The 26,507-nt window shown below is 42.8% G+C and overlaps 1 protein-coding gene across 6 annotated transcripts in view; it reads right to left on the bottom strand.

Moving 5' to 3' along the window:
- Nucleotides 1-26,507, bottom strand: part of GNPAT (glyceronephosphate O-acyltransferase) — a 159,557-nt gene that overhangs the window by 68,644 nt on the left and 64,406 nt on the right. For all 6 annotated transcript variants that reach the window (XM_072141110.1, XM_072141112.1, XM_072141109.1 and 3 more), the window contains one exon: nt 12,693-12,792. In XM_072141110.1, coding sequence (XP_071997211.1) covers nt 12,693-12,792 — 100 coding nt within the window. The remainder of the gene's footprint in view (nt 1-12,692; nt 12,793-26,507) is intronic.

Genomic DNA, 26,507 nt, shown 5'->3' with positions numbered 1-26,507 from the left:
CTCACTTTATTGGGACACGGGGTACGCAGTACCGACCACACAACAACATGATTTTATCTCTCCTACAGTTCTCTCTAACTCACAACTGCTTCCTCTTCGACAAGAGGATATACCACCAGCTCAGGGGCACGGCGATGGGGTGGGCGTGCGCGCCCACATACGCCAATTTGCTCCTGGGCTGGTGGGAGGAAACTGTGGTGTTTGGAGAGAAGGAGGAAAATACCGGAGGCATAGAAATATGGCTGAGATATATCGATGATATATTTGTTGTTTGGAGTAAATCAAGACAGGAGTTTGAGGATTTTGTCATATCACTAAACCACAACAACATAGGATTGCGTTTTACATTTGACATCCATGAGAACGAACTACCTTTCCTTGATGTTCTGATTAAGAAAGACCACCGTGGCCAAATTGAAACCACGGTATACAGAAAACCTACGGCCACTAACGCCCTACTCCGATGGGAAAGCAACCATCCCCTCCCCCTTAGACGTGGCATCCCCAGGGGCCAATATCTAAGACTTAGACGAAACTGCTCATCCATCCCAGAGTTCAAAAGACAAGCGACTGACCTCAGGGACAGATTCCTTGAAAAGGGATATCCGGACGGTATATTGAGATCCGCCTACAAGGTGGCACTACAAAAGGACCGGACAGCCCTACTTAACTCACCTAAGGACAAATCCCACAAAAAAGAACCGATAAGAATGATTACCACATATAGTGGTGATGCGGACTCTATCAGACGCATCATAGCAGACCACTGGCCCATATTGAACATGGACCCAGACCTACACGATGTGATAGGCCCCTCCCCGCAGTTGACATACAGGAGAGGACGTTGCCTGAGAGATTATCTGGTGCAAAGTCACTTCATAGCACCAGAACAGGAAACGTGGCTGACCTCTGACATCAAGGGCAACCACAAATGTAGTGGCTGCGTAGCCTGCCCTGTAATGCATACATGTAAGAGCTTTACAGCCAATGTGACAGGTAAATCATACGACATTCGGTCCTTTATTAATTGTAGAACACGAGGTGTCATATACAGAGCAGTATGTACGTGTGGGCTAGAATATATAGGTAAAACAAAACTTGAACTTAGACGAAGAATTGGAGCTCATCTGGGCGACATCACCCACAATAGGGACACTCCGGTCGCCAGACACATGAACACATGCCATGCAGGAAACATCAATCACATCAAATTTATGGGGATTGATGTGGTGACCCCAAATCAAAGAGGGGGCGACTGGGATCGCGCTATCCTACAGAGAGAGACCAAGTGGATATTTAGATGTGATACAGTAGCTCCAAAAGGCCTAAATGAGAACCTATCATATGCACCTTTTATTTGAATAGAGGGTATTGTATAGATCTATCTACATATGCTGGAATCTCTATGTGATGCATCAGTCACGCAGTGCCCTAATGGCAATTTAGTGGCTTAAAACAACTTAGAGAGGGAAATAACTTAACATGAGAAATTTGTCCTACCTTGACCAACCTTAAAACAACTTTTATAGAGTGTCACTATTGACACTCTACATTCCCAGTAGCCATTGAACAAATTAACTATGTAATACTAAATTTACAATGCCGTCTGCAAGCTGATATTTGCCAAATACTGGTGTAATCAGAATGAAGACTACTTATAGAAATGTTGGATACATAGTGGCTATCTAGGTGACTCTGCAGGGATATGTAGATGCGGCCACTGCTGCGCCAAGACAACAAACCCCTGCAAACAGGGCGACTGGGTACTGGCCACCTCGGGGTAGCCATGGCAACGCAAGCCGCTCAAGTCGTACCTAAGAACTAATACTGACGTGCCTCCATGTACTTAGCAACCGATGACGTAGCAAGACGCGTCACCGGAAGTGACGTATCGTAACCATTGCTATACCGGAAGTGGTAAGCTGGCGTCCCTCGCGACATGGAGACACGTGCAGGATGGGATCCCCAGCATGTGGGTAAGTACAATGGTACCCCATGACGAGGCTCCCATTACAACTCAACCTTCACACATCTCAAGTGTTAAAATCACAGGTGAGATGTGATGATGATCCAACCAATCAGGCGGCAGTCTGATAATTGATCACATGGACCAACACCCTTTAAAACTTCCACAGGATGTGTCTGAAAGGCTGCTACAGGATTGGGGTGTACCACTGTCTCACCCACAGACACTGACCACTGTCGGCGGACCTACAGCCATCCACTATTTTTCATTCCCCTGATGAAAGTTCCACAACGAGTGGCACTGGAAACGCGTCGGGAAGACTAGATACCGGTTGTATAGGGCAAAATAGGGTTTTTCTAACTTATAGGGATAGCTTGGGACCGTCCTTGTTAGGACGGGAGCAACATTGGGACAATAAGGGCGATCTTACAACACAGGGCACAATAGGGGCAGTGCAGTCATCGTTATCCTGACCTACAAGTGCCGGTGACGGATCATCCCTACCTCCCCCACCGTGACGACAAGATGGGTGAGATCTATGCCTTTTACTATGTGCACTGGTGTAGATAGTAGAGTCACCATATGTTGCAACCATCCCTGTATTATTTGATTACCTCTACAGGTCCCCTATGCTCTATATATCGACACATTACCTGAGAGATCAGTGAGACTATCCTGGTGGTTGAAAGTATATACCTTTTGTTTTGTTTTGCTTTTAAACGTAATATTAATAAAAGTTACATTTTAATGCCTTCACCATTTAAAATTTAATGCAAGCAATGTGGCAGGTGAATCCTTTAGCCAGGTAAAAGAGGCTACAGACAGTATAAATAACCAAATCTACTGCAATTGTATTTGACATTAAATAACTAGCATCCAGAGAGCTTCATGCCAGGTCAAATAGGTTCATTTAGAACTAGGAAGTCATTTGTAAGCTGCATGTTCTTAAGTTGGGCATTGCCTGCAAAATGATGCACCTTCCCTGATAACATATCCTACAAAGTTTCCTGCCTTCATTTATAATAATTTATGCAAAGTTTGTTGAAAAAGTTACTTTATTAATACAGGTGCTCTCATTTTTAATTTTTTTTATATTATTACACTTCTGTTATAAGTGCCCAACTGAAAGGTGGAGGTGAAACACCCGGCGTGGCGGTAGGTGCCACAGGCACCAGTCCCATGACAAACAGCCCCATGACCAGGAGTGGAAAAGCACTGAAAACAACTGCACAGAAGAAATTAACTCTTCCCATCAAGATTTCGTGGTAAATATATCTTCTATGTCTTTATCCCCTATACAAATGGAACTATTAAGTAAGGGACTTTCTTTCTGCCTCACTGAAAAGGTCGATTGGTTAAAACTTGCGGCAGTATTGGCCCGCTTCTTCCGATCAGTTAATTTATTTTTTTTTTAAACTTTTTTATTGGGAAATTAGGTCATGCACATGATTACAGATTACATTAAGCAAAAAGAAAGGTACATTTTACATGAATGACAATTTAATTACATTGTTTTCGAATTTTCTGTCAGCAATCCGTGCATTCATATACCCATTTCCCTTCCCCTCCATTTTTCAATTTTTTTCCACCATCTTTTGCGATCTCAAGGTGCATTACGCACCATTAAGTCTCTTGTCCCGCTTGTTGTGGGAAACACGAAGAAACAAAAATACAAACACTACATACTCAACCTTATAAATAACTTAGGCCAAAGGGAAGTAGCTTCCGAATATTATAGTTGCGTGATGTCAGTCAGTATGTCCTGTACACCTTTACGTTAAATGTCGCTTTTGTCCCTAATTAAACTTTAAGTCTACCAAGAGTTCCCCGCAAGTCTTCTGTCAAATACCATTCTGAATTTTTACGTTTTTTCATGAGGTCTTGTATTTCGTCAGAAGATAAATGATTTACTACAAATTTACGCCATTTACGGAAGAATTTTTTGATCTGTTTTTCTCCCTTTTTTTCTGCCTCCATCCTATCTATGTTTAATAGATAGGTATTTTGGGGTCCCTACCTGGTTTTGGGAGGACTTTTATATATGCTAAATTAGCAAACGGTGGCAACAAAGCTCCTTGCAATAATGCATTGTAGTGTCTTGTCAAGGTCGGTGCTATTTGATCTCTTAGACCCTTATATGCCTCTGCTGGAAAGCCATCTGGCCCTGGTACTTTCCCTGAGTCAAGATTTTTTATCGCCGCTGTCACCTCCTCAACAGTAATATCTGCATTAAGCATTTCTTTTTGTTCTAGAGTAAGTTTAGGTAGTGACAGCTGGGATAAATATGCATCACCATTTGCTTTGTCATACTGGTCGGGGTCCGTATATAGTTCTGAATAAAATTGGCGGAAGATATTTAATACCTTCTTTGGGTCATTTTGTAATTGGCCATGTTCGTTTCTTAGTTTAGTAATATGTGTCACCGGTCTGATTTATTTCCAAATCTAAAAAGATGCGCTTTCATGTTAGTCCGTTTGTAACGGTCTTGTCGTTCAATCAGTGCTTCGTAATTAGTCTTAGCCGTTTTCCAGTGTTCTAAGTTTGTGGGCGAGGCTGATGCCTGGTATGTTGTGTATGCCGCTTGGAGTTTCCTAGTGCTGTCATTAAAAAGTTTTTTGGATCTTTTTTTGATCCGTCCCATGTAATGCATTATCTGGTCTCTAATGACTACTTTCGCAGCCTCCCAGTAAATAGCTGGGTTGTCTCTGGTTTCTGAATGATAAAACTCGTATTCTATCCACCATCCCCTCAAGCGTTGTAAAAATTCCTCATCTTGTGCCATATAGGATGGGAAGCGCCAAATATAGTCTGTTCCTGGCTCATTGGTTAGTCTTAAGGATAGAGTTATTGGTGTATGGTCTGAGATGGCCATAGCTTCTATATCTGTCTGTATGATCTTACCTCTCAGAGTAGTGCTTACAAGATGGTAGTCTATACGTGACCAGGATTGATGTGCGTCTGAGTAAAAAGAATACTCCCTCCCTTCCGGGTGCATATACCTCCAAGCATCAACCAGTCCCAAGTCTGATGACATCTGTGCTGTCAGTTTCTGTTTGCGGGTGATTAACACTAAGATGTTGTGACCTGTCTTCTCTGATGTGCATTACCTGATTGAAATCTCCTGATACCACTATCTGTGGTGAAGAGTCCAATGCTAGGTGTGTTATTAGATTCGTGTAGAATTGTTGCTGCTCTAGATTAGGGGCATAGACATTATACATACTTAATTCTCCTGTCGGAGTATCTAGGATCACATGCAAAATTCTCCTATCCTCCGATATTGTATGGGACCTCACCGTTATTGCTGACTTTTTATTAATTAACATTAGTACTCCCCCCCTTCTACTGGATTCCGAATATCCAATGGCCTCGGCCACCCACAGGCGTTTCATAAATTTAGTTTCTGTCTCCATAAGATGGGATTCCTGTAGCATGGCCACATCTACATGGAGACTCTTCAAGTGTCTCAATACCATTGAACGTTTCTGTGGGGACCTAAGGCCCTTGACATTCCAGGATATTACTTTTAAGGACATTATTTTTTAAGACATGACATTTTTTGCTGACTATTCCTTGCATAATTGGTTTCGTTCTTCTCCCCTTTTGTTAGGCCAAACATATAACAACATATTACTGAACATAAGAATACCATAAAAACTGTTCAATTAACTGTAACATACACATCAGTAAAATAACATCCATTTCAAATTTCTGACATGGATAGCACATATACCTTTTTTTTAAACTTCCCCTTATTCCGCCATGCTAGGAAGACTACCCACCCTTAATCATCCCAAATCTCTTTAGGCAATTCACCCTTACTTCTTAAAACACAATCCCATTTTGCTGTGTAACATAGTCACTCACAGAATCTTTGCCTTTCCTGCTTTCCTTTTGTCTTTACTTATCTTTGTTGTCTGATGGACCGCTGAGGTTTTCCCCCACTCTTGTCTGAAGATGATGGTCTTGATCTGGGGCTAGTGGGTGGCGCAGGGGCCTTTTGAGTCTCTGAGGATCTGTTCCCGCTAGGTGATTTTGTTAGCGCTGCTTCCGCCAGTCTTGGATCAGTGAATGTGTGTGTGGAGCCATCTGGATATATCACTTTGAGAGGAGCAGGATATAATAGCTGGAATTTCCATTGTCGTCTGAAAAGTTCTGAACATAATGGGGTAAATGCTCGCCGTTTCCTGGTGAGTTCTGCTGAATAATCCGCAAAAATCAGGATCTTTGTATTCTCTATTATTAGAGGTTCTCTCATGCGCCTGTATGCCCTCAGAATGGCCTCTTTGTCCGAGTAGTCCAGATATTTTGCGTTCGCCTGCCTTGGGCGTTCTTCCCCTCCTGACTGTTGGGATGATGGAGAGCGTATTTCTCTGGGAGGGCCAATTCTGTGGGCTCGCTCGACTTTTAATGGGCCATGGAGCCCCAGTAGCTGTGGCAGCTGTTCTGAGAAAACTTTATAAAGTTGCTGTGGAGCGATCCTCTCAGGTAATCCCACCAGGCGTATATTGCTACTGCGTGACCTGTTTTCAAGATCTTCTATCTTATCCGCCATTCTAGCTGATTCTGTCGTGGCTGCTGTTATTTTTGTTAAAGCCGTCGCCAAGTCATCTTCCAGAGCGAGATGCGCCTTTCCGCTTCATCTAATCGATTAGTATGAGAATCTATCTCCATTTGTAAGGTTTGTAGTGTATCTTCAATTGCATTAGAGACTGTCTCCTGTATACTAGGAGCTATTTTCTTTGCTACCTCCTTAGCCAGCTTCTTATAGTTTATAGGGGCTTTGGCTTGGGGCTGTGAGCTTGTATCTGATTCTCCAAAGTTGTCTTCGGACACGTCTCCCCCCTGTGCCCGTATTTGCGTGTGAGGGAGCAGCATTATTGGGTCTTATAGAGCCTTCTGATGTTAAATTGCGTAGAGCCAAATCTGTGATTCAGGCCTTTTAACAATTCGGAGCGCTGTGTTTAATAAATCGCAGTGTCTGCTGGATTTACCGTTTGCAGGGGGATGAGCTGCCTCCTTTCTCTGCTGCCCTGATGTTCCACGCTATGGCGCTCTTGCCTCCACGTCCACCCTCCAGGCTTTTGCTTCTGGCCTGCTATGCTCCCACGGTCGGCAGCTCCGGTAGCTTCCGCGCGCCTGAGACTAGCACGTGCTGTGAAGAGAAAGGATGATACTAGCGGGCACCGCTGCTGTCAGCTTCTATTTCTCTTGCGCTGTTAATGGCTGCCACGTGTTCCCCTGTGCGTTCCTTTTCTGAACGCCGCCGCTGCTCCGTGCTCCCGTCCGCTCACCTTTCTGGACTGCTGGGTGTGCAGTTGTCAGCCTTGCCTACTATGTCTCCCGATTCCGGGTGATTGAGCTGGCTGTGGTGTGTTGCTGGGATTCGGGTGGCGGAGCTCCCTTTCCTCGCTGCTTCACATGGCGGGGCCGGAACCGGAAGTCCCGATCAGTTAAATTGAAAGTTTGGTTTGCCCAACAACATGTTCCTACTAGTTCTACAGATGCACAAAACCCTATATCACAGTTGTGCTTAAAGATTTAGGTCTGTACAATAAAAGCAATTTCGTGCCTTTTGTCATCTCCTGTGCAGCGGCGACATTTATATCCCTAGTAAAACAGGATATTTCAGGATTACAGAGTACATGGGGACAAGAGAATTTTCCTAAGATCCACAATAATGTATTCAAATCTGCTAGGATGTCACTTACTGAGCTGATCAATGACAACAAGTTGATAATCAAACCTGCCGACAGAGGTGGAGCAATTGTCATCATGGATCGGGAAAATTACATAAATGAGATCATGATCATATGTCAACTTGCAGAAAAAGAAGTGTACCACAAGTTATCAGGAAATCCATTACCTTGGATTTTGAAAAGACTCAGGATATTAGTGGAGAATGCCTATGCTATCGACATCATAGACAAAGTCTGGGAGAAATTCTGTATTATCGCCTGCAGCAATTTTTGTGGAAAAAATTCTGTGTCGATTTGCTGTATCCGCTAGATCCTATATTCGGGATATGTCCGATTTTCTTAACAAAATACACAAAATGGAGGTCCCCCTAACGCTATTCTAGCCTCACTTGATGTTGCTAGTTTGTACACTAGCATCAATCACGAGAGGGGGCTCTCTTGCGTCAAAAAAGCCTAGAGTACCACTGATTTATCTGAAGAGTGTACAATGTCTGTTTTAGATCTGTTAGACATTATACTAACTTGCAACTACTTTATGTTTGGAGATGACTACTACTTGCAATTATGTGGGACGGCCAATGGGGGCAACATGGCCTCCACATGCGCCAACATTTTTATGACAGACCTGAAGGAGTCGTTGATATATTTGTCATCAAATTTGTGGAACTTTTTGGATATCAGTGTTTACATTGAAGGAAATAGATTCAAGATGGATCTATATGTCAAAACCACTGAAAGGAACAACCTTTTGAGATATGATAGTGCACACCCCAAGAGATTCATGAATTCCCTTCCTTACATCCAGATGGTTAGGAGAATTGTGGATGACCAATTGCGGGTCGACTTTAGCTGTAAATTTGTCGGACATCTGATACAATCTTGAGGTTATTCCACTCAGCTCATCACCAGACACAGGGACAGAGCTAAAAAACTTGATAAATCCACACTACATATTCCTAAAGAAAAAGGCCTAAATAAAATAAGCAGGGTCCCCTTTGTATCCACTTTTGGATTACATAGTCAATTTATTGCCAAAGTGATTCGAAGACACTGGACGATTCTGTTACGTTTTCATGCCAACATTGGAGAATTCAAGTCACCCCCTTTATTCTCATACAGTAGACCAAAAAAGTTGAGGGATTGTCTGGTCAGGAGCAACATTGGCCCCATAACAAGGAAATGGAACCTTGCAAACCTTGCGGAAATTGAAAGAATATGCTGAAAGGTGACATATTCATCAATGACTGGCATTAAGTATTCGTTAAAACACCATGTAATTTGTAGATCAGATTACGTAATTTATGTGCCATAATGCCCTTGCCCTTACATAGGGGAGACCTTGACTGAATGAAGATTAAGGCTAAATAATCATCGGTCATCTATCAATACCTCAAAACTTGACCTACCAGTCCCTCTAAATTTTTCAGAATCTGGCCACAGATTACACCATCTCAAATTCTGTATCATAGATTGCGTCCCACCTCTCAGGAGGGTCCTTAAACGACGTGAGACTGAATGGATTCACAGACTCAACTGATTGGTCTAAATATGGATTTTAACATTAAGACTCTGAATTCAGTTTATCCTGTAGGTTCCATCTAATATATGCTTACAGATACCTCAATGTTAGGATGTATCCTCTAATAATCTTTTGATGACTCATATAACTGTAATTGATTGAGTTTTTTCTTCTTTTCACTTAGATCACATCTGTCACAAAGCCGGGGGACAATCACCACCAAGCACCACCAGATTCTCATCAACTTGCTACCATTTTACGTATTTACATTATTTCTTGTTTTTTTATTTATTTATTTTTTTGTCTCTACCCCTGTGTCCAATTTTTTGCTAATGCATTCCTCATGTAAGTAGGTGCATTTAAGGTGGAGTTATCTAGTGCTTAGGTACCATTACCAAAGGTTGGAGGAGGTTAATTAGACTGTTTTCTGGTAGTCATAGCAACACACTCAGTCTACTGAGTGAAAATTAGCTGTGTATTTGCCAACTTTGGACTTTTAGTCCTTAGAGACACATATCGCCCCTCATAACTCACGATGGACTATACCCGCAACCCAAATATTCTCCTTACTTTACGCACCCTTTCACTGGCTTTGAGTACATTTTCCTTATTCCCAGATGGCCGCCGACACACAGGATTAGTTCTCGCGAGAGCCGCAGTGACACCTGGTACAGCGACGCCGAGGTGGAGATTGCTAAGCTGTCTTCACTGCTGTGACCCAGATTGCGATACTATAACGGTGCTGTCCAGTGTGAAGTCACCGCGACAGTCAGGTATGGCCTCTAGTACATGGGACTATGTGCTGAATCTTAGCCATCGTTGAAGTTGTCATGTGCAAAGCTGCCTCTAGCGTTATCGGTTGCTATGCAACCAGTGGACATACGCGATAGATATATTTACAAATACCAATATTCTCATGTATTATATATCGATTCAAATTATCTTTTATATGCTATATTATGGACACTAGACTGTTATGTATTCCCTGCACAATTTATTTTTACTAATATATAATGAATTTTGTACTTTGATTATTCACTGCTCATGATGTCACATCCTGCGTGGGATTTAAACCCGCTCTGTAGCAATGATCACACTGCTTGAGAATGGCTACATTGAGTTAGCTGAAATGTTGCATTTCCACTTGTGAATAAATATTCCACGCCACAGAGTGCTGCTCGTCTGTGTGATTACTTGGATTCTTGGGATCTTGAGCTGGACCCCTACGACCCTGCACCCACAATTGGATATTGATCAATTTTTCACTGTGCCGCCCTTCACCCTTTACATTGTCTGTAATATACATGTATTCCTAATGATTATTTTTACTAACTTAGAATGGGTTAGTAATGCACATGTCATCCATGTTATCCATACAAACATAATGATCAAAACCCTGATGATTTTACTATGAATGATACTATTTTCTATGAAAGTTAATATGCAGTGATTTTAGGATAACCAAATAAAGTTTTAAAAAGGTATTATAGAGTGGCTATGGAAAGTATTTAAACCACTTTACATTTTTCACTCCTTTTTTCATTGCAGCCAATTGGTAAGATCAAAAAGTTATTTTTTTGCTCATTAATGTACACTCTCCACCCTGTCTGGACATAAAAACTGAAATGTAGATGTTTTTGCTAATTTATTAAACAATAAAACTGAAATATCACATGATCATAAGTACTTAGACTGTTTGCGGCAACACTCCTCCTTGAGATGGTTCTACTCCTTCATTGGAGTCAAACTGTGTTTAATTAAACTGATTGGACTTGATTAGGAAAGGCTATATAAGACCTCACAGCTCAAAGTGCATGTCAGAATACCGGAGATTCATGAGGTCTAAGGAACTGCCTTAGGAGCTCAGAGATTTTGGCAGGGCACAAATCTGGCTAAGTTTACGATTTTTGCAGCATTACAGTGGCCTTAAATGGAAGAAGTTTATGACCACAACTCTTACTTGACCTGGCCATCCAGCCAAACTAGGACATAGGGGGAGAAGAGCCTTGGTGAGAGAATTAAAGAAGAATACCAAGATTATGGTGGCTGAGCTCCAGAGATGCAGTAGAAAGATGGGAGAAAGTTCCACAAAGTCAACTATCACTGCAGCCCTTCACCAGTCAGAGTTTTATGGCAGAGTGTTCTGATGGTAGTCTTTCCTCAGTGCAAAACATTTGAAAGAGATTAAACTGATGAGATGAAGATTGAACGTTTTGGTGTTACTTCTAAGTGGTATATGTGGAGAAAACCAGGCATTGCTCATCTCCTGCCAAATACAATCACAACAGTGCAACACTGTGGTGGTAGCATCATGCAATGGGGGGGGGGTTCCCTTCAAACAAGACAATGACCCTAAGCACACTGCTAAAATAAGAAAGCAGTGGCTTAAGAACAATTTGGTGACCATTCTTGACATTCTAGGTCAAAACCCTGACCTAAACCCAATTGAGCATCTCTGGAGGGACTTGCTTCTACTCAATAGTGAAGAAGGGGTCTGTATATTTATGACCTTGTGATATTTTAGTTTTTCTTGTTTAATAAATTAGCAAAAATCTCTATATTTTTCCTTTTTTTCCCCGTCAAGATGGGGTGCACAGTTTAGATTATTGAGCAAAAAGAATAACTTTTTCGATCTTACTAATTGGCTGAAATGAAACAAAGCGTAAAAAATTTAAAGGGGTCTGAATACTTTCCATACCCACTGTATTTCTTTTTTCACAAATTTGAGTACAACTGAAAACTACCATATAGGCTATAAATTATTGAAGTATAGTCTGAAAATATGAATATTCTCAAATTCAGTAGATAACTTATTGTGTCAGCAAAAATCGTGGGTGTTACTGATTGGGGTGTGATTTTGGTACCCCAACATGTTTTTAAAATTCTGGTTCAGTCAACCTGAATTGTAACGGGTTCACTCATTACTATTAATAAGGTATAACATTTCCATTGATTGACTGAAAATATTGAGCAGATCTTTGCACTTTCACAGATTCAATTCTCTGCATACAGAGGCTGGCGGTGCTGTCCCGACCACTGCCATGTGCGTGCTGCTGCCTATAACTAATGCTGTAGCGCACAGAAGTTGAATAAAAACCTCCCTCCAGTCACTGCAGATTGCTAGGAGGAACCAGTGGTAAGACAAACCGTGACTGGGGTGAGGGAGGTGTTTTTTTTTCAAAGTGAAGGAAAGGAGCATTTTACACAGGAGGGGTGGAGGACTCGGCTCTGTGATGAACCTGCCCTGCCCCAGCTGGCAGGAAGTAAGGTAAAATTTAATATAAGTTATCAGTCCTGAGACCCTCACAGATCACAAAAACCACAGGTGTGGTAAGAGGGAAAAAGCTACAAGTTAGATACAAGTTAGAAACACTGGGGGCGAGAGGGGATTAAAGGACGCAGGCAAATATTTCTTGTATATGACAATTGTTACTTGTCTGTGCAATTAATCAGATGCCAACAGCCTAAATCTTTAGGGTTATCCTACAATCACAAAGGTCTTACATACCTGTTACAATTTGTCTAAGCACATAGCTTCTTGCTTCAAAAATGAATTGCTTATCTGTGAAATTCTCAGCCATATTTTGTTTGATGAATGTGCATGCCAACTGCAAAAAATTGAAAAGATATAAGAAGTTTTAAATCAGAGTAGAAAGGAGGTGTCCAATGGGTAAAGACTTTACCAATGAATTTTGAGAAGTTGGAGGTTCGGGCAGAGTGGAAAATGAGGTTAAACATTCGGAAAAAAACACACGTTACAACATAATTACACATTCAGTTTAAAAACAATGGGGCAGATTTGTCAATCTGTTTATGATTCCGTCATAATTTGCACTAAAAAAAGTCTATGCCTCTTTTTTTTAGGTTTTTAGACAGAAATAGTCTGTGCTCCAAAAAGAATGCTGATGGGGAGAGTTTTAGAGCAGCTTTGTATAGCATAAAACTGCCTAGTTTAATTCTGCAATGTCTTACCTTATGACACCTTTGATAAATTTAGTTTGAAAGATTTAGTTGTGGACAGTGTGAAAATTAATGGCCATTGCCATATTAGGACAAGCATTTTTGTCCTGATGCACAGGCTGGAACTGTGAGAGCTTCAACCCGATCAGCAGCAGGAAACTGGCAGTTACACACAACCTGGTCCCTGCGGATTCTCTCTGCCCAGGGCAGATTGACCCCTTAACTGCCATAATCAAGCAGGGTTGCAGCAGCTAAAGGGGGGGGGGGGGTACAGAGTAAACAAGAATCCGTCTGTCACTCCCTTGTGATTGCAGGGTTACTGTGACAGCATTACTGCAGAAGTAATGTTTTATATTTTATAAGGCATCAAGTTATCTGAAGTATAAGTCTCCTAATGAGGCAGTAAAAGAGTTAAAATAATTTAAAAAACAAATAAAAACCATCAAAAAAATCATCCTTTACCCAAACACTGCATAGAGTATTAAAAATAGGATACAGTAGAAACACACATAAAATTAGTATTGCCATGCCCATAGAAACCTTGGTTAAGCAATTATTAATTTATCATACCTGTTCTGTAACGGGCATAAAAATTTACAAAAATTATTTGAGAATTGCAATTTTAATGCTTTCTAACTACCAAGAAATATAAAAAACGATCAAAAGCTTTGACAATACCAAAATAATAGCAATGTAACCGTTATTTTTACAAACCTTAATATTGCCATTTTCATTGAGGGATTTAAAAGTTACAGCTTCTAAAACATGATGACCTTTCAAAAAACAGCAATTTCTCTTTTCAGGGCATTATGGTTTAGAAAGAAGACTGATATGATTATGGACAGTTATAAATCTGAAATAATTGCCCTTCTTAGGGCACTGTGAAGAATTGCATACTGGTACTTATAGGTAGCTAAAGTACTGCTTATAGAGGATTAAACAGCAATACTTAATTATTACTTAATAACTTGAACATAACACGTAGTTATGAGGCCCCACTAACAGGATAAAATGCTTCAGCTATTCAGAAACATGGTCAGATCATGTAAGACCCCTGATTTGTAGTCTAGCAACCCCAAATTATGGTATGGGATGATAGAGAATAAGATACCCAGATGTTTGCCTCTTTGTAACTGTTCTCGGTGAAGAGTTATGAGTTACTCATTTACAAATGTGCCTCACTGAGGTGGGTGGTATAGTTCAAATTAGCATATGAACATCCATCTCTGACATCATAAGATGGGCAGTGGGAGGAAAATCCACCAGCTATAAATTAATGGCTATACACATGCCCATTGACAGTCTTTTGGGGAATTTATCAACACAAGAAGGGGCTGTCAAGACACACTTCCGCCTAATCTTTGCTACTATTCATTAGTAAGGCAATTTGTCTTATTTCCTTTAACTTTACAACTGTTTATGTCTGTATATTTGTATTTTCTTTGTAATCCTTTTTTCAGACAATTGTATATTTTTAAGTGTGCACTGCATATCCTTGTATTGAATTTTAAAACTTAATAGGCGTCTTCATGCAGCCCTAAAAATGTACGTTTCCAAAGCGATAGTGTTACCAATATCAATTTTAAGTAATTTAACTGCACCCTGTGATGACATCTGAGAGTGGGAGTTTGTTATATGCGCCATTAGTGAATATTTTTCAATGCTATATATTACCGGTATATTGTGTTTTGCCAGTGTCTGAACAAGTTCTGCATTCCCACAACATCAACTGCAAATTTTTTAATTCCGCTTTCCTGGAACTTCAGCTTAAAACATTTTAATTCCATATTGCCTGAACTTGAAATTTATCATCTCCATATTACCGAAACTTGAAATTTTGACAATTCATGTCTCCGTAACCTGAACTTGAAAATTTGACATTCTGCAGTACCATAATTTTAAACACAGCGAGAGGAAGGGTGTCTGGTTTTTCCATTTCTACTAAAATAATATGGAAATAACTGGGTCATACACCCAGAGCACCTTTACCCGCAATAAAATAAAGGAGAATAACTGGGTTAGAACACCCTTTAATCGCTGTCACATGCTTTTATTGCTAATTATTTTTCTTTAAAATTTTCTCTTAATTTTTTATGTTATTTTGATATTTTAAGTTTTCTTATCCCAATGTGGCCAGGGAAATGTCCCTGTTATTTCCACCATTTTTCAGTCCTCTTGTCCTTACTACCCCCATTTTACAGCCGTTTTTGGGTGTTAAAATATGGGTCTCCATTGACTTTAATGCAGCTGCGGTTTGGTTTAAAGTTCTGCCTGCCCAAATTGTGTCCCAAAATCAGAATAACCTGAATTTCCACCAACCTGCACAACTCTAGCGCTTTGTCCTGCAGGCCTTTTTCCCTCAAGAGTTAGACTCTCCAGATGCATGAAAGTACATAAACAATATGAACCAATGTTCTCTCTTATTTTTTATTGAGTTATTAATCAAGTCATGCAAGCATAAGGTGAAATAAATACCAGACTCATTTTACATTTAAATGCGTTACAGATTATATTCTCAGCATAAATATTATATATACATAATATAATAAGAGAAATAAATATTAAAGGGAACCTTTATCTGGCTCCACCATGTTCCCATAGAGAATAGTGTGCATACTGCCAGAGTGTTTTTATATTAAAACTGTCTTTTTTTTTTTATTGGGTCCCCCTGACAAACTGCTCTGTCATGTGTCTATTTTTATAGGAGAAAAAAAGGGGGGCAATATGTGTAAAGACTTTTTTTCAGCTCACCACAGCCAAGAGAATTATATATGTACATACTTAACAGAATTACATTAACCCCTTAAGGACGGAGGGTTTTTCGGCTAATTTCTCGCTCTCCAACTTCAAAAATCCATAACTTTTTCATTTTTACGTGTACAGACCTGTGTGAGGGCTTATTTTGTGCGTAACAAATTTTACTTTCCTGTAATGTTATTTATTTTAACATGCCGTGTACTGCGAAGCTGAAAAAAAATTCCAAATGTGGAAAAATTGAAAAAAAACCGCACGTGCGTCACGTTCTTGTGGGCTCAGTTTTTACGACTTTCACTCTTCGCTCCAAATAACATGCCTACTTTATTCTTTGGTTCGGTGCGATCGCGGTGATACCAAATTTATATAGGTTTTATTGTGTTTTAATACATTTTCAAAAATTAAACGAATGTGTACAAAAAAGAAAAAAAATGTTTTGCCATCTTCTGACGCTAATAACTTTTTCATACTTTGGCGCACGGAAATGTGTGAGGGGTCATTTTTTGCGAAATGAGGCGACGTTTTCATTGCTACCATTTTGAGGTCTGTGCGACATTTTGATCATTTTTTATTTCATTTTTTATGTTATGTAAAAAGGTGTAAAAGTCGCATTTCGGACATTTGGGCGCCATTTCCCGCCTCGGAGGTCACCGCCGGCCGTAACCGTTTTTATATTTTGATAGATCGGGCATTTTGGGACGCGGCGATACCTAATATGTCTGTGATTTTTACTGTTTGTTATGTTTTATATCCGTTCTAGGGAAAGGGGGGTGATTTGAACTTTTAATATTTTATTAATTTTTTTTATTTTTTAAACTTTTTTTTTTCTTTTTTTTTTCACTATTTTTTAGACCATCTAGGGTACATTAACCCTAGATGATCAGATCGCTCCTACCATATACTGCAATACTACAGTATTGCAATATATGGCGTTTTTGCAGGTCTTACATTACAATGAGCCACTGGCTCATTGTAACGAACCTGCATAAACCATGTAGCCTCGTGTCAAGAGAAGACCCGAGGCTACCATGGTAACCGATCGCCGCCCCCCGATGACGTTCGGGGGCGTGGCGATCGAAAAAAAGATGGCGGCGCCCGCGCGCCGCCGTCTTTTGAACGCCGCCCGCGACTTTGCGGGCGGCGTTTAGAGGGTTAATAGCCGCGATCGGTGCAAGCACCGACCACGGTTATTAGCGGTGGGGGTTTTGTGCAAAATGCAAAAACCCCCACCTCTGTATGAAGAGGACTCAGCCCGTGAGCCCTCTTCATACATCCCTTATACCTCTGCGCCGTAGAGCTACGGCGCAGAGCGTTAAGGGGTTATATCCTTTTTGAAGTTTAGGCCTAATGGGACATGAGCTTTTAGAAAATCCAAAAAGCTTCGCGTTTGAGCAAAGCCTTTCTCCAATCCCCTGACCAAATGGCATGGGCGATATGTTCAATTGCAGTCACAGACATATGTACCTGAAACAGATCCAAAATGTACACCTATAAAGAGCTTAGATGCACCTGAAAGATTACGAGAACTAGAAAGATTATTCAGGTTTGCCGCAATAATGTGTTAACCATTGTGATTTTTAAATTTACGAATGGTACAGCCTATATACTGCAGTGAATATTTGGGACATTGTATCATATAGGATACATGTGTGGACTCACAGTTCATGTAAGTTTTAATGCGGATGGTCTTCCTAGTCACTAAAGAAAGAAAGAAGTTTTTCACTCCATGTACTGGCATAAGTTGCAGACGGTACGCCGCAAAAGAAACTCCCCTTGTATTGGAGCCATGTTCGTTGTTTTAAACGATTGTAGAAGACATTAGGGGACAGCATACTATACAATGAGTCCTACACCTTTTTCTCTGTTTTTGTAATGCGTCTATTTCAAATAGGAGGGATATAAAAGTTTGGTTTCCCAAGGTTGGAAAGGAAACTGCTTCTCGATGGCCACTCCCACGAGACACTGATCTGCAGAGAGAAAGGTAAACTTTCAAATAACTTTTCTTTTTATCGGAAAAGGCCATTTTTACTAAAAAAACACTTTAGCAATGTGCAAACTTTTCTCTATGTGGACAAAGGGGAGCCAGAAAAAATTGCTCCTGATGATACCTGAGTGAAGTTGGCCCCCCATCTTGTTCAAATGAAACAAAATTTTGTGAAGCTATCGTTTTTAAGATATTAATAAAAGTTTCCAGAGGTCAGCAGAGGTCAACCCCCCCCCTACATTAACTAAATCAAACAAAACTTGCCAATCAATTATGCTATGTTTGTGCTACTCAAATTTTTGTCTGTGCTGCTTTTGTTTGAATTAACAAAATTGCAATGGTCAAAGGGTCAGCCAGCCCCCCACATTAAACGAATCAAACAAAACTGGTGTCAAACATTTGTGCTATGGTTGTGCTGGGTTTTGCAGCAACAATCTTCATTTGTGCTGCTATCATTTTTAAGGTATGTTTGGGTGTTTAGATGAGTGAAGGTGTTTAGGATGAACTGGTAAAAAAACAAACCTAGTAACACTTCTCTGGATTGATCATCAAGGGGAGCTAGCATACACATTGAACTTTGGAAGGAAAAAAACTCTGCTGACCTCTGGAAAAAAAATGATTAATACATTAAAAATGATAGCGGCACAAACAAAAATTTTTGCTGCACACACCAGCTCAAACATAGCACAAACGTTTGACACCAGGTGTGTTTGATTTAAAGGAAACCTACCACTTGAAGTGGCAGGTTTCAGATGGAAATACCGAGCACCAGCTCAGGGTGAGCTGGTGCCGGAGCTTATTTTTGTTAGTGTTTTAAACCGCGGTATTGCGGTTTAAAAAACTTCATTTTTGTTGGAGACCGTCTTTTTCAAGGCAAACGTTTCAAGACAAAAGAGCTGGTACTCGATATAAAACAATTCCAACATTGCCTCCAGCGGGCTCCTGCTCTGTTCTTCTCTCCCGCAGCAATGTTTTAACGCGATGTTGGAATAAAGACTGAATTGTTTTATATTGATGAGTGCCAGCTCGTTTTCTTCTTCAAATGTTTGCCATAAGTTTTCTGTGGACTGTTTGAGCTAGAGCACCTCCGCGTGTTCCCTTTATCTTTTGCCCTACACTTCACCTCCTGGAGGACTTGTCTGAGGACTCACTTGGGATATATTCAAAGGTGCAGTGCCCCTCATTTATTTCTTCTATAAATAAAACTCTTTTACAGCAATCATAGTACAGGTGGTCCCCTATTTAAGAACACTTGACATACAGACGACCCATAGTAACAAACGGACCTCTGGATATTGGTAATTTAATGTACTTTAGCCTAAGGCTATAATAAACAGCTGTAACAGTTATAAAAAGGTGTCTGCAATTAAGCTTTATTATTAATCCTGGTTCTTATGACGATCCAACATTTTTAAAATCCAATTTGAAGACCCCAAAAAATTTGGCTGGGGCCAACTTACATACAAATTCAACTTACGTGCAGGATAGGTTCTATAGGTTTGTTCTTAACTCTGGGGGACTGCCTGTACATCATATCTTAGCTCCAATTTACAATTTTTGATATTTTTATCCAAACATATAAAGTAACATATATTCACATTGGAATATACTTCTATTGTTATCCAACAATAACAGATAGAACTAATATAGATGACAGGTTCTCCTTAACGAACAATATAGCAAATGGCTTCAGAGAGAATCAGGCAATTACTGATATGTATGTACCATTTTCAGGTTTGTGAGGGTAAGAGGTACAGTATAGGGAATTATCAATAACATTGATTGGACAGTAGGGACCAGATTTGAATTCTGGTTAAGTATTTACACCTGTGATTTTATATCAGGAATCCCACATGTTTCAATGGGTTCAAAGGGTTCGGTTTCTGAGAGGAAGAGTTATTTCCAGATGGCAATGATGAATTAACATGTCTTGTGTAGATGAGGGCAGAGGGATTTCCAAGCTTTAGCGAGGAGGAGTATCGCTGCTTGGAGGATATGCCCTATTAAATTTCGGGAGTGCCAATTGCCAGGGAAAAGGTGGATACGCCCCTTAGGCCCTGCAGTCATGTTTGACATTCACAATCCCAGAGGCTTGTGCTGAGGCTTGGCTGTTGCACGGATTGCTCAGACTCTGCTTTTCAGCCTGCGTGATCTCCATGACGCTGGGGAACGTCATGGTGTGCTAATAACAGTCTCACCATGACATTCCCAAACATCATGGTGCATTAAGGGGTTAAAGCAATTTGTTCACCAGTGATGTTGTTCAACAAACTTGCTCTATATATGTACAGTGTGTGGGAGATTTGGCCCAGTAGAGACCGTCCAAGACGGTGACACCATAGTTTTAGTCCAAAACAGGTCTCGTCTGTGTTTATTCCAGGAGCAGGTACAAAATAAAACAGCCTTCACATTCAGGCATCAAACAAACAAAATCCTACCCGTCAGGGTGCTAACTAAACAGAGTTATTCTAACTCATTACTAGAACATAAAAGACGTCGCTGCTCCAGGCACAGAGGTCAGGGCTGTGTGCTCTCCAGCCTCCTTTCAGAGACAACGCTCTCAGGTCTGCTTAGCAGCTTTATGCAGCCTGATTAGGCTGCTCCCACCACCTGTGCCCAAGGTGCTGGACAACACAACCTCAGCACTAAGGCCTTGCATAGTATGAGAACCTAGGGGAGACATACCTCCCATCCACAGTTAAACCTTTCAGTGTCTCACATACCCTCCCCCTCTGTTTGACCCTGGGGGCGAACACCTTTGGCCATCAGACAGTGGGTACAAGACAGGGCATCTGCATTCCCATGTAGTTTCCCAGCTCTGTGTTCTACTGTGAATTTGAAATTCTGTAACATAAGGAACCACCTTGTGACCCTGGCGTTCCTCTCTTTAGCCTGACTCATCCAGGTGAGGGAAGAGTGATCGGTTACTAGCGTAAACTGTCGCCCTATTAGGTAATGTCTCAGGGATTCCAGAGCCCATTTGATCGCCAAGCACTCCCTCTCAACTATACTATAGTTCATCTCAAGGGGTGTGAGCTTGCGGCTCAGGAATGTCACGGGACGTTGCTCACCCTCCACTACTTGGGACAGGACATCCACTAAGCCCATGTCAGAAGCGTCAGTCTGCACAATAAAGGTCTTGGTGAAGTTAGGGGTGATCAGTACCAGTCCCTCGCACAAAACCGTTTTAAGCCGCTGAAACGCCCCCTCAGCCTCTTCACTCCTCTTTACCATCACCGACCCATTACCCTTGGTCAGGTCAGTCAGTGGTGCCACTATTGTCGCAAAATCGGGAATAAATCTCACTAATAGCCCACTATGCCTAGGAAAGCCCTCACTTGCTTCTTGCTCACAGGTCGTGGCCACTGCTGTATCGCCTCCACTTTATTTACTTGGGGTTTGATGACCCCCTCACCCAATATGGTACCCCAGGTAACGGGCCTCTTCCAGACCAAGTGCACATTTTTCGGGGTTTGCCGTCAACCCTGCTGCCCTGAGGGAGTCCATCACTGCTTGTACCTTGGCTAGATGACTCTCCCAATCGCTACTATAAACTATGTCAACATCCAGGTAGGCCGAGGCATATCTACGGTGAGGTTTTAGCACGAGATCCATTAACCTCTGGAATGTGGCGGGAGCCCCATGTAGCCCAAAGGGGAGTACAACATACTGAAATAGCCCATCAGGAGTAACAAAAGCGGTCTTCTCTTTAGCCCTGTCTGTGAGGGGTACCTGCCAATACCCTTTCATCAGGTCAAGGGTGGAGAAGAACCTAGCCTGTCCCAGCCGCTCTATCAACTCATCAACTCTGGGCATAGGGTAAGAATCAAATTTAGATACCTCGTTCAACTTCCTAACGCCATTGCAGAACCGTAGGGAACCATCAGGCTTCGGAATCAATACAATAGGACTCGACCAGTCACTTTTAGACTCCTCGATAACCCCTAGGTCTAACATCTGCCTGACTTCTTCGGATATTGCTTGCCGGTGTGCTTCAGGGACCCGGTAGGGTTTCAGGTGTACCCGGATGTGGGGTTTCGTTTATGATGTCATGCTTGATGACTGAAGTACGACCCGGTAACTTAGAGAACACATCAGCGTTTCGGAGCACAAACTCCTTCGCATCCTGAATCTGGGCCCTGGAGAGGGACTCCGAGATCCGTACGTCAGGCACCTTGGCATCGGGAAGACCTACCTCGGGTGTCACCTTCTTGGGGACAGACGCTTTTCCTACTCCCACGGCTATCAGGGACTCTCTTTCCCTCCATGGCTTTAGGAGGTTCACGTGGTATATCTGTTCGGGTTTCCTCCTCTACCTTATAGTTAACCTCCCCCACTTTCTCCATGACCTCATATGGACCTTGCCATTTCGCCAAGAACTTACTCTCAACGGTGGGCACAAGAACTAACACTCTGTTGCCTGGGTTAAAGATCCTGAGTCTGGCTGATCTATTGTAGACCCTAAACTGGGCCTCTTGTGCCCTTGTCATGTGCTCCTTTACAAGGGGCATTACTGCCGCTATGGGGTCCTGCATAAGGGAGACGTGTTCAATCACACTACGGTGGGGGGTCCTTTCCTGTTCCCAGGTCTCCTTAGCTACAGCCAGGAGCCCACGTGGGGAATGGCCATATAACAGCTCAAAGGGTGAGAAACCTGTGGAAGACTGGGGAACTTCACATATGGCAAACATCAGATAAGGCAACAAACAATCCCAGTCCTTCCCATCTTTGCTGACCACCCTCTTTAGCATCCCCTTCAGGGTCTTGTTAAACCTCTCGACCAGGCTGAGCTGTTTAACCTGCAGTAACTTACACATCTCCTTCATTACTCTAGACATGAATGGGGTCCCCTGGTCAGTCAAGATTTCCTTGGGGAGGCCTGTGCGGGAGAATACCTGGAACAGCTTCCTAGCAATGTTTTTGGAGGAGGTGTTCCTTAATGGAATCGCCTCTGGATACCGCATAGCGTAGTCCAGGATAACCAGGATGTACTGGTGCCCCCTTGCGGATTTGACTATGGGGCCAACCAAATCCATTGCAATCCATTCAAACGGCACCTCTATGTTTGGTAACGGGACCAGAGGACTCCTGAAGTGGGACACCGGGGCAGTATGTTGACACTCGGGGCAGGAGCTACAATACCGGTTTACCTCCTCCCAGAAAAATCTCTGCAGGATCCTCTCTCGGGTCTTCTCAGCACCTAAGTGCCCTCCCAGCACATGTTTGTGTGCCAAATCTAGCACCAGCCTACGTTGAGATTGGGGTACTACAAGTTGCTCAACCTCCTCACCCCGTATCTGGTCAACCCTGTACAACAGTTCACCCAAAATCACCATTCGGGGGTATATTTTGTCAGCCCCTGGAATTTGGAATACCCCATTTGTCACTTTAACATTCTCCCGTGCTTTAAATAAGGTAAGTTCCTGTAGCTGTGCAGCACCAAAATTTTCACGGGAAATCCCAAGGTACGGAATGTCGGCCACTTCCTCGTGACCCTCGACCTCACCAGCTAGGACCTCTAGGGGAGAGAATTCATCACCTGGGGTCACCCCTACTGCTGGTGTGGGTACATTGGCCTCAAAGGGCAAAAGCACCTGAGGTGGGTCTTCGTCTCCAGAGGTCCAAAAACACTGGTAAGTCTCTGCCGATAATAGCCTCATGAAACAGGTCCCCACCACCCCCACTTCATGGGTGATAGTACCACAAGGTGTATGTAGGTTGATGACGGCAGTGGGATATTCGCGAGTGTCCCCATGTATACACAACACTCCCACTTTACGCCCATTGTATAGAACAGGATCAACCATAGTTCCCTGCACCAGGGTGACCAGACTCCCTGAGTCTAGCAAGGCTTCCACTGTGTGACCACCGATTGTGACCAAACACACTTGGGGTTCTGCTTCAGTGACCAACTCGGCTGCCAGAACCGGCCGGGCAAACAGTGACATTCGCCGGGTATGGTTGGAGTCCATTGACTCCACTGACAGGGGACAGTTGGCAGCAATATGGCCCATTTCATGGCATCGCCAGAACTGGATACGGCTATGACCTCTGAGCCCCCCAATGAACCCCCTCCCAAACTGACCTGTTTCCCCTTTTTTGCAGTAGCAGTCTTACCAAATGGTTTAGTGGCCTTGTCACTGGCACTGCTTCGTGTGGGAGAGGCAAGTAGAAGATCCTCCATAGCCCGATATCTCTCTACTAGGGACACGAGTTCCTCAGCATTTGTGGGACCGGCCTGTCCAACCCATCGCTGGAGCCGAGAGGGCAGAGAACTGGTGAACTTGTCAAGAACCACTCTCTCGACCATCTGTGCTAGGGTGCAGTCTTCTGGTTGTAGCAACTTCCAGACAAGATGGATCAGGTCATGCATTTGGGAGCACGGGGGTAGTTTTTCTGAGTATGCCCACTGGTGGACTCGGGTGGATCGAACTTGAATGGTGACCCCAAGACGAGCCAGAATCTCCGCCTTTAGCTGGGGATACTCACAGGCCTCCGTTTCACTCAGGTCATAGTAAGCCTTCTGCGATTCGCCTGTCAGGATCGGTGCCAGGAAATCTGCCCCCTGCTCAGCTGGTAACTCCTCTCGCTCAGCTACTTGCTCGAACACAGTGAGATACGCCTCCACGTCCTCGGTCGCCTTCATTTTTTGCAAAGCCTTTTGTACTGCAGCCCGTGCGGAATGCTGGACAATCGGGTACCCTTGCAAACCAGTATGGGACCCCTCAGTACTCGTTGTTTACGGTGCTGCCATAATGCCACTAAACTTTTGCATCATCAGCTGGAACATGGGCCGGGACTCTTCCTGCTGCTGGCGGGACCTCTCCTCCTGCTGTTGGAACATGGTTTGCTGCTGGCAGGACCTCTCCTCCTGCTGCTGGAATATGGCTTGCTGCAGATGCCGATTAGCTTGGGACTCCTCTTTCAGGTATTTAATAAATTCCTCCATCTTGGCTGTATCCTGCAATTTGCCTGCCGCTTTCACCCAGGCCATGCAATGTTGCAGGATGTAGCGAGCCTTTTCAGGTGTGTGCCTTTTGAACTGCCCGCAATGTGAAACACCATACGTGGGATATTTGGCCCAGTAGAGACCGTGGTAGCGGTGATACGTGTTGCAGTCCAAGACAGTGACACCAAAGTTTTAGTCCAAAACATGTCTCGCCTGCGTTTATTCCAGGAGCAGGTGCAAAATAAAACAGCCTTCACATTCAGACATCAAACAAACAAAATCCTACCCATCAGGGTGCTAACTAAACAGAGTTATTCTAACTCACCACTAGAACATAAAAGACGTCGCTGCTCCAGGCACAGAGGTCAGGGCTGTGTGCTCTCCAGCCTCCTTTCAGAGAGACAACGCTCTCAGGTCTGCTCAGCAGCTTTATGCAGCCTGATTAGGCTGCTCCCACCACCTGTGTCCAAGGTGCTGGACAACACAACCTCAGCACTAGTATGAGAACCAAGGGGAAACATACCGCCCATCCACAGTTAACCCTTTCAGTGTCTCACAAGTGTTTACCGGACTGAACTTCTAAAACTCAGCATGTTCGTGCACTTCAGGAGTTTTAGTTTGTCGGAAAAACTCACTTGTTTACAAGTGGCCTAAATCTCTGCAGTACATGATACCAATGAGCTGGGTTCTTTTTTAAACTTTATTTGTGGGTGATTGCAGCAATGGATCTTTGTTCTAAAATCAACTTTAGCATCTATGTGCATATTGCTCTAGGAACCTGTCATTAGATTTAAATGTAAAAACCTGATGACAGGTTCCCTTTAGGAAAACCAAAAGTTACTGTTTAGAAACAAACATTTAAAGGATATTCACTGACTAGAAGGAGTCCTCACTGACAGATGAATGATGAAAAGATCAAACATTTGAGTGAGAGAACAGAATCCTTACACTCATTGAACTTAGCTCAACATTTAAAGGGGTTGGACACTTTTCAATAAATCTGTTATATTAGACAGGTGTCTGTGTGTACATTTACCTGTGTCTTTCCCTTTTGTGAGATCCTCAGCCTTTTCCTGTAATGCACATGCTGCACTTTGCATCTCCATACAACTTCCCGTTTCAAACTCCTTAACTCCCTAGCGCTCTGCGCCGTAGCTGTACTGCGCTGAGTCCCGCGAATAGCGCTCAGCGCAGTACAGCTACGGCGCAGAGACGATGCCGGTTCAGCGCTGCACAGCAGCCGAACCGGCATCGTTAGCCGCGGGATTTCAGCGGTAATTTACCGGTGACATCCCTGGCTAACACCCGTGGTCGGAGTGGGCTCCGATCGCGGGTTTTTAACCCGTTAAATGCCGTGGTCAACGCGACCGCGGCATTTAACATGCCTTCTGGGGGTCTTTACCCACGATCGGCCCCCCCGCACCGTTTTCGGGGGGGGGGGGGGGGGAAATCGCTGTTTTGGCACCTCTGGGGTCCGATCGGGACCCCAGAGAAGCCTGGAGGGTTTACCTTTAAGATGGCGTCTGTGACGTCATCTTAAAGGCAAAGTGTCAGCCTATGCATCTGCATAGGCTGGCACTGATAATACCCTGCAATACATTAGTATTGCAGAGTATTATCAAGAACAAGCAATCAGATGATTGCTTGTTCATATCCCATGGAGGATCATGTAAAAA

This window comes from Engystomops pustulosus, chromosome 3 (assembly GCF_040894005.1).
Source record: "Engystomops pustulosus chromosome 3, aEngPut4.maternal, whole genome shotgun sequence".
In the NCBI taxonomy this organism is placed as follows: domain Eukaryota; kingdom Metazoa; phylum Chordata; class Amphibia; order Anura; family Leptodactylidae; genus Engystomops; species Engystomops pustulosus.
This window is presented reverse-complemented; position numbering and strand designations above follow the sequence as displayed.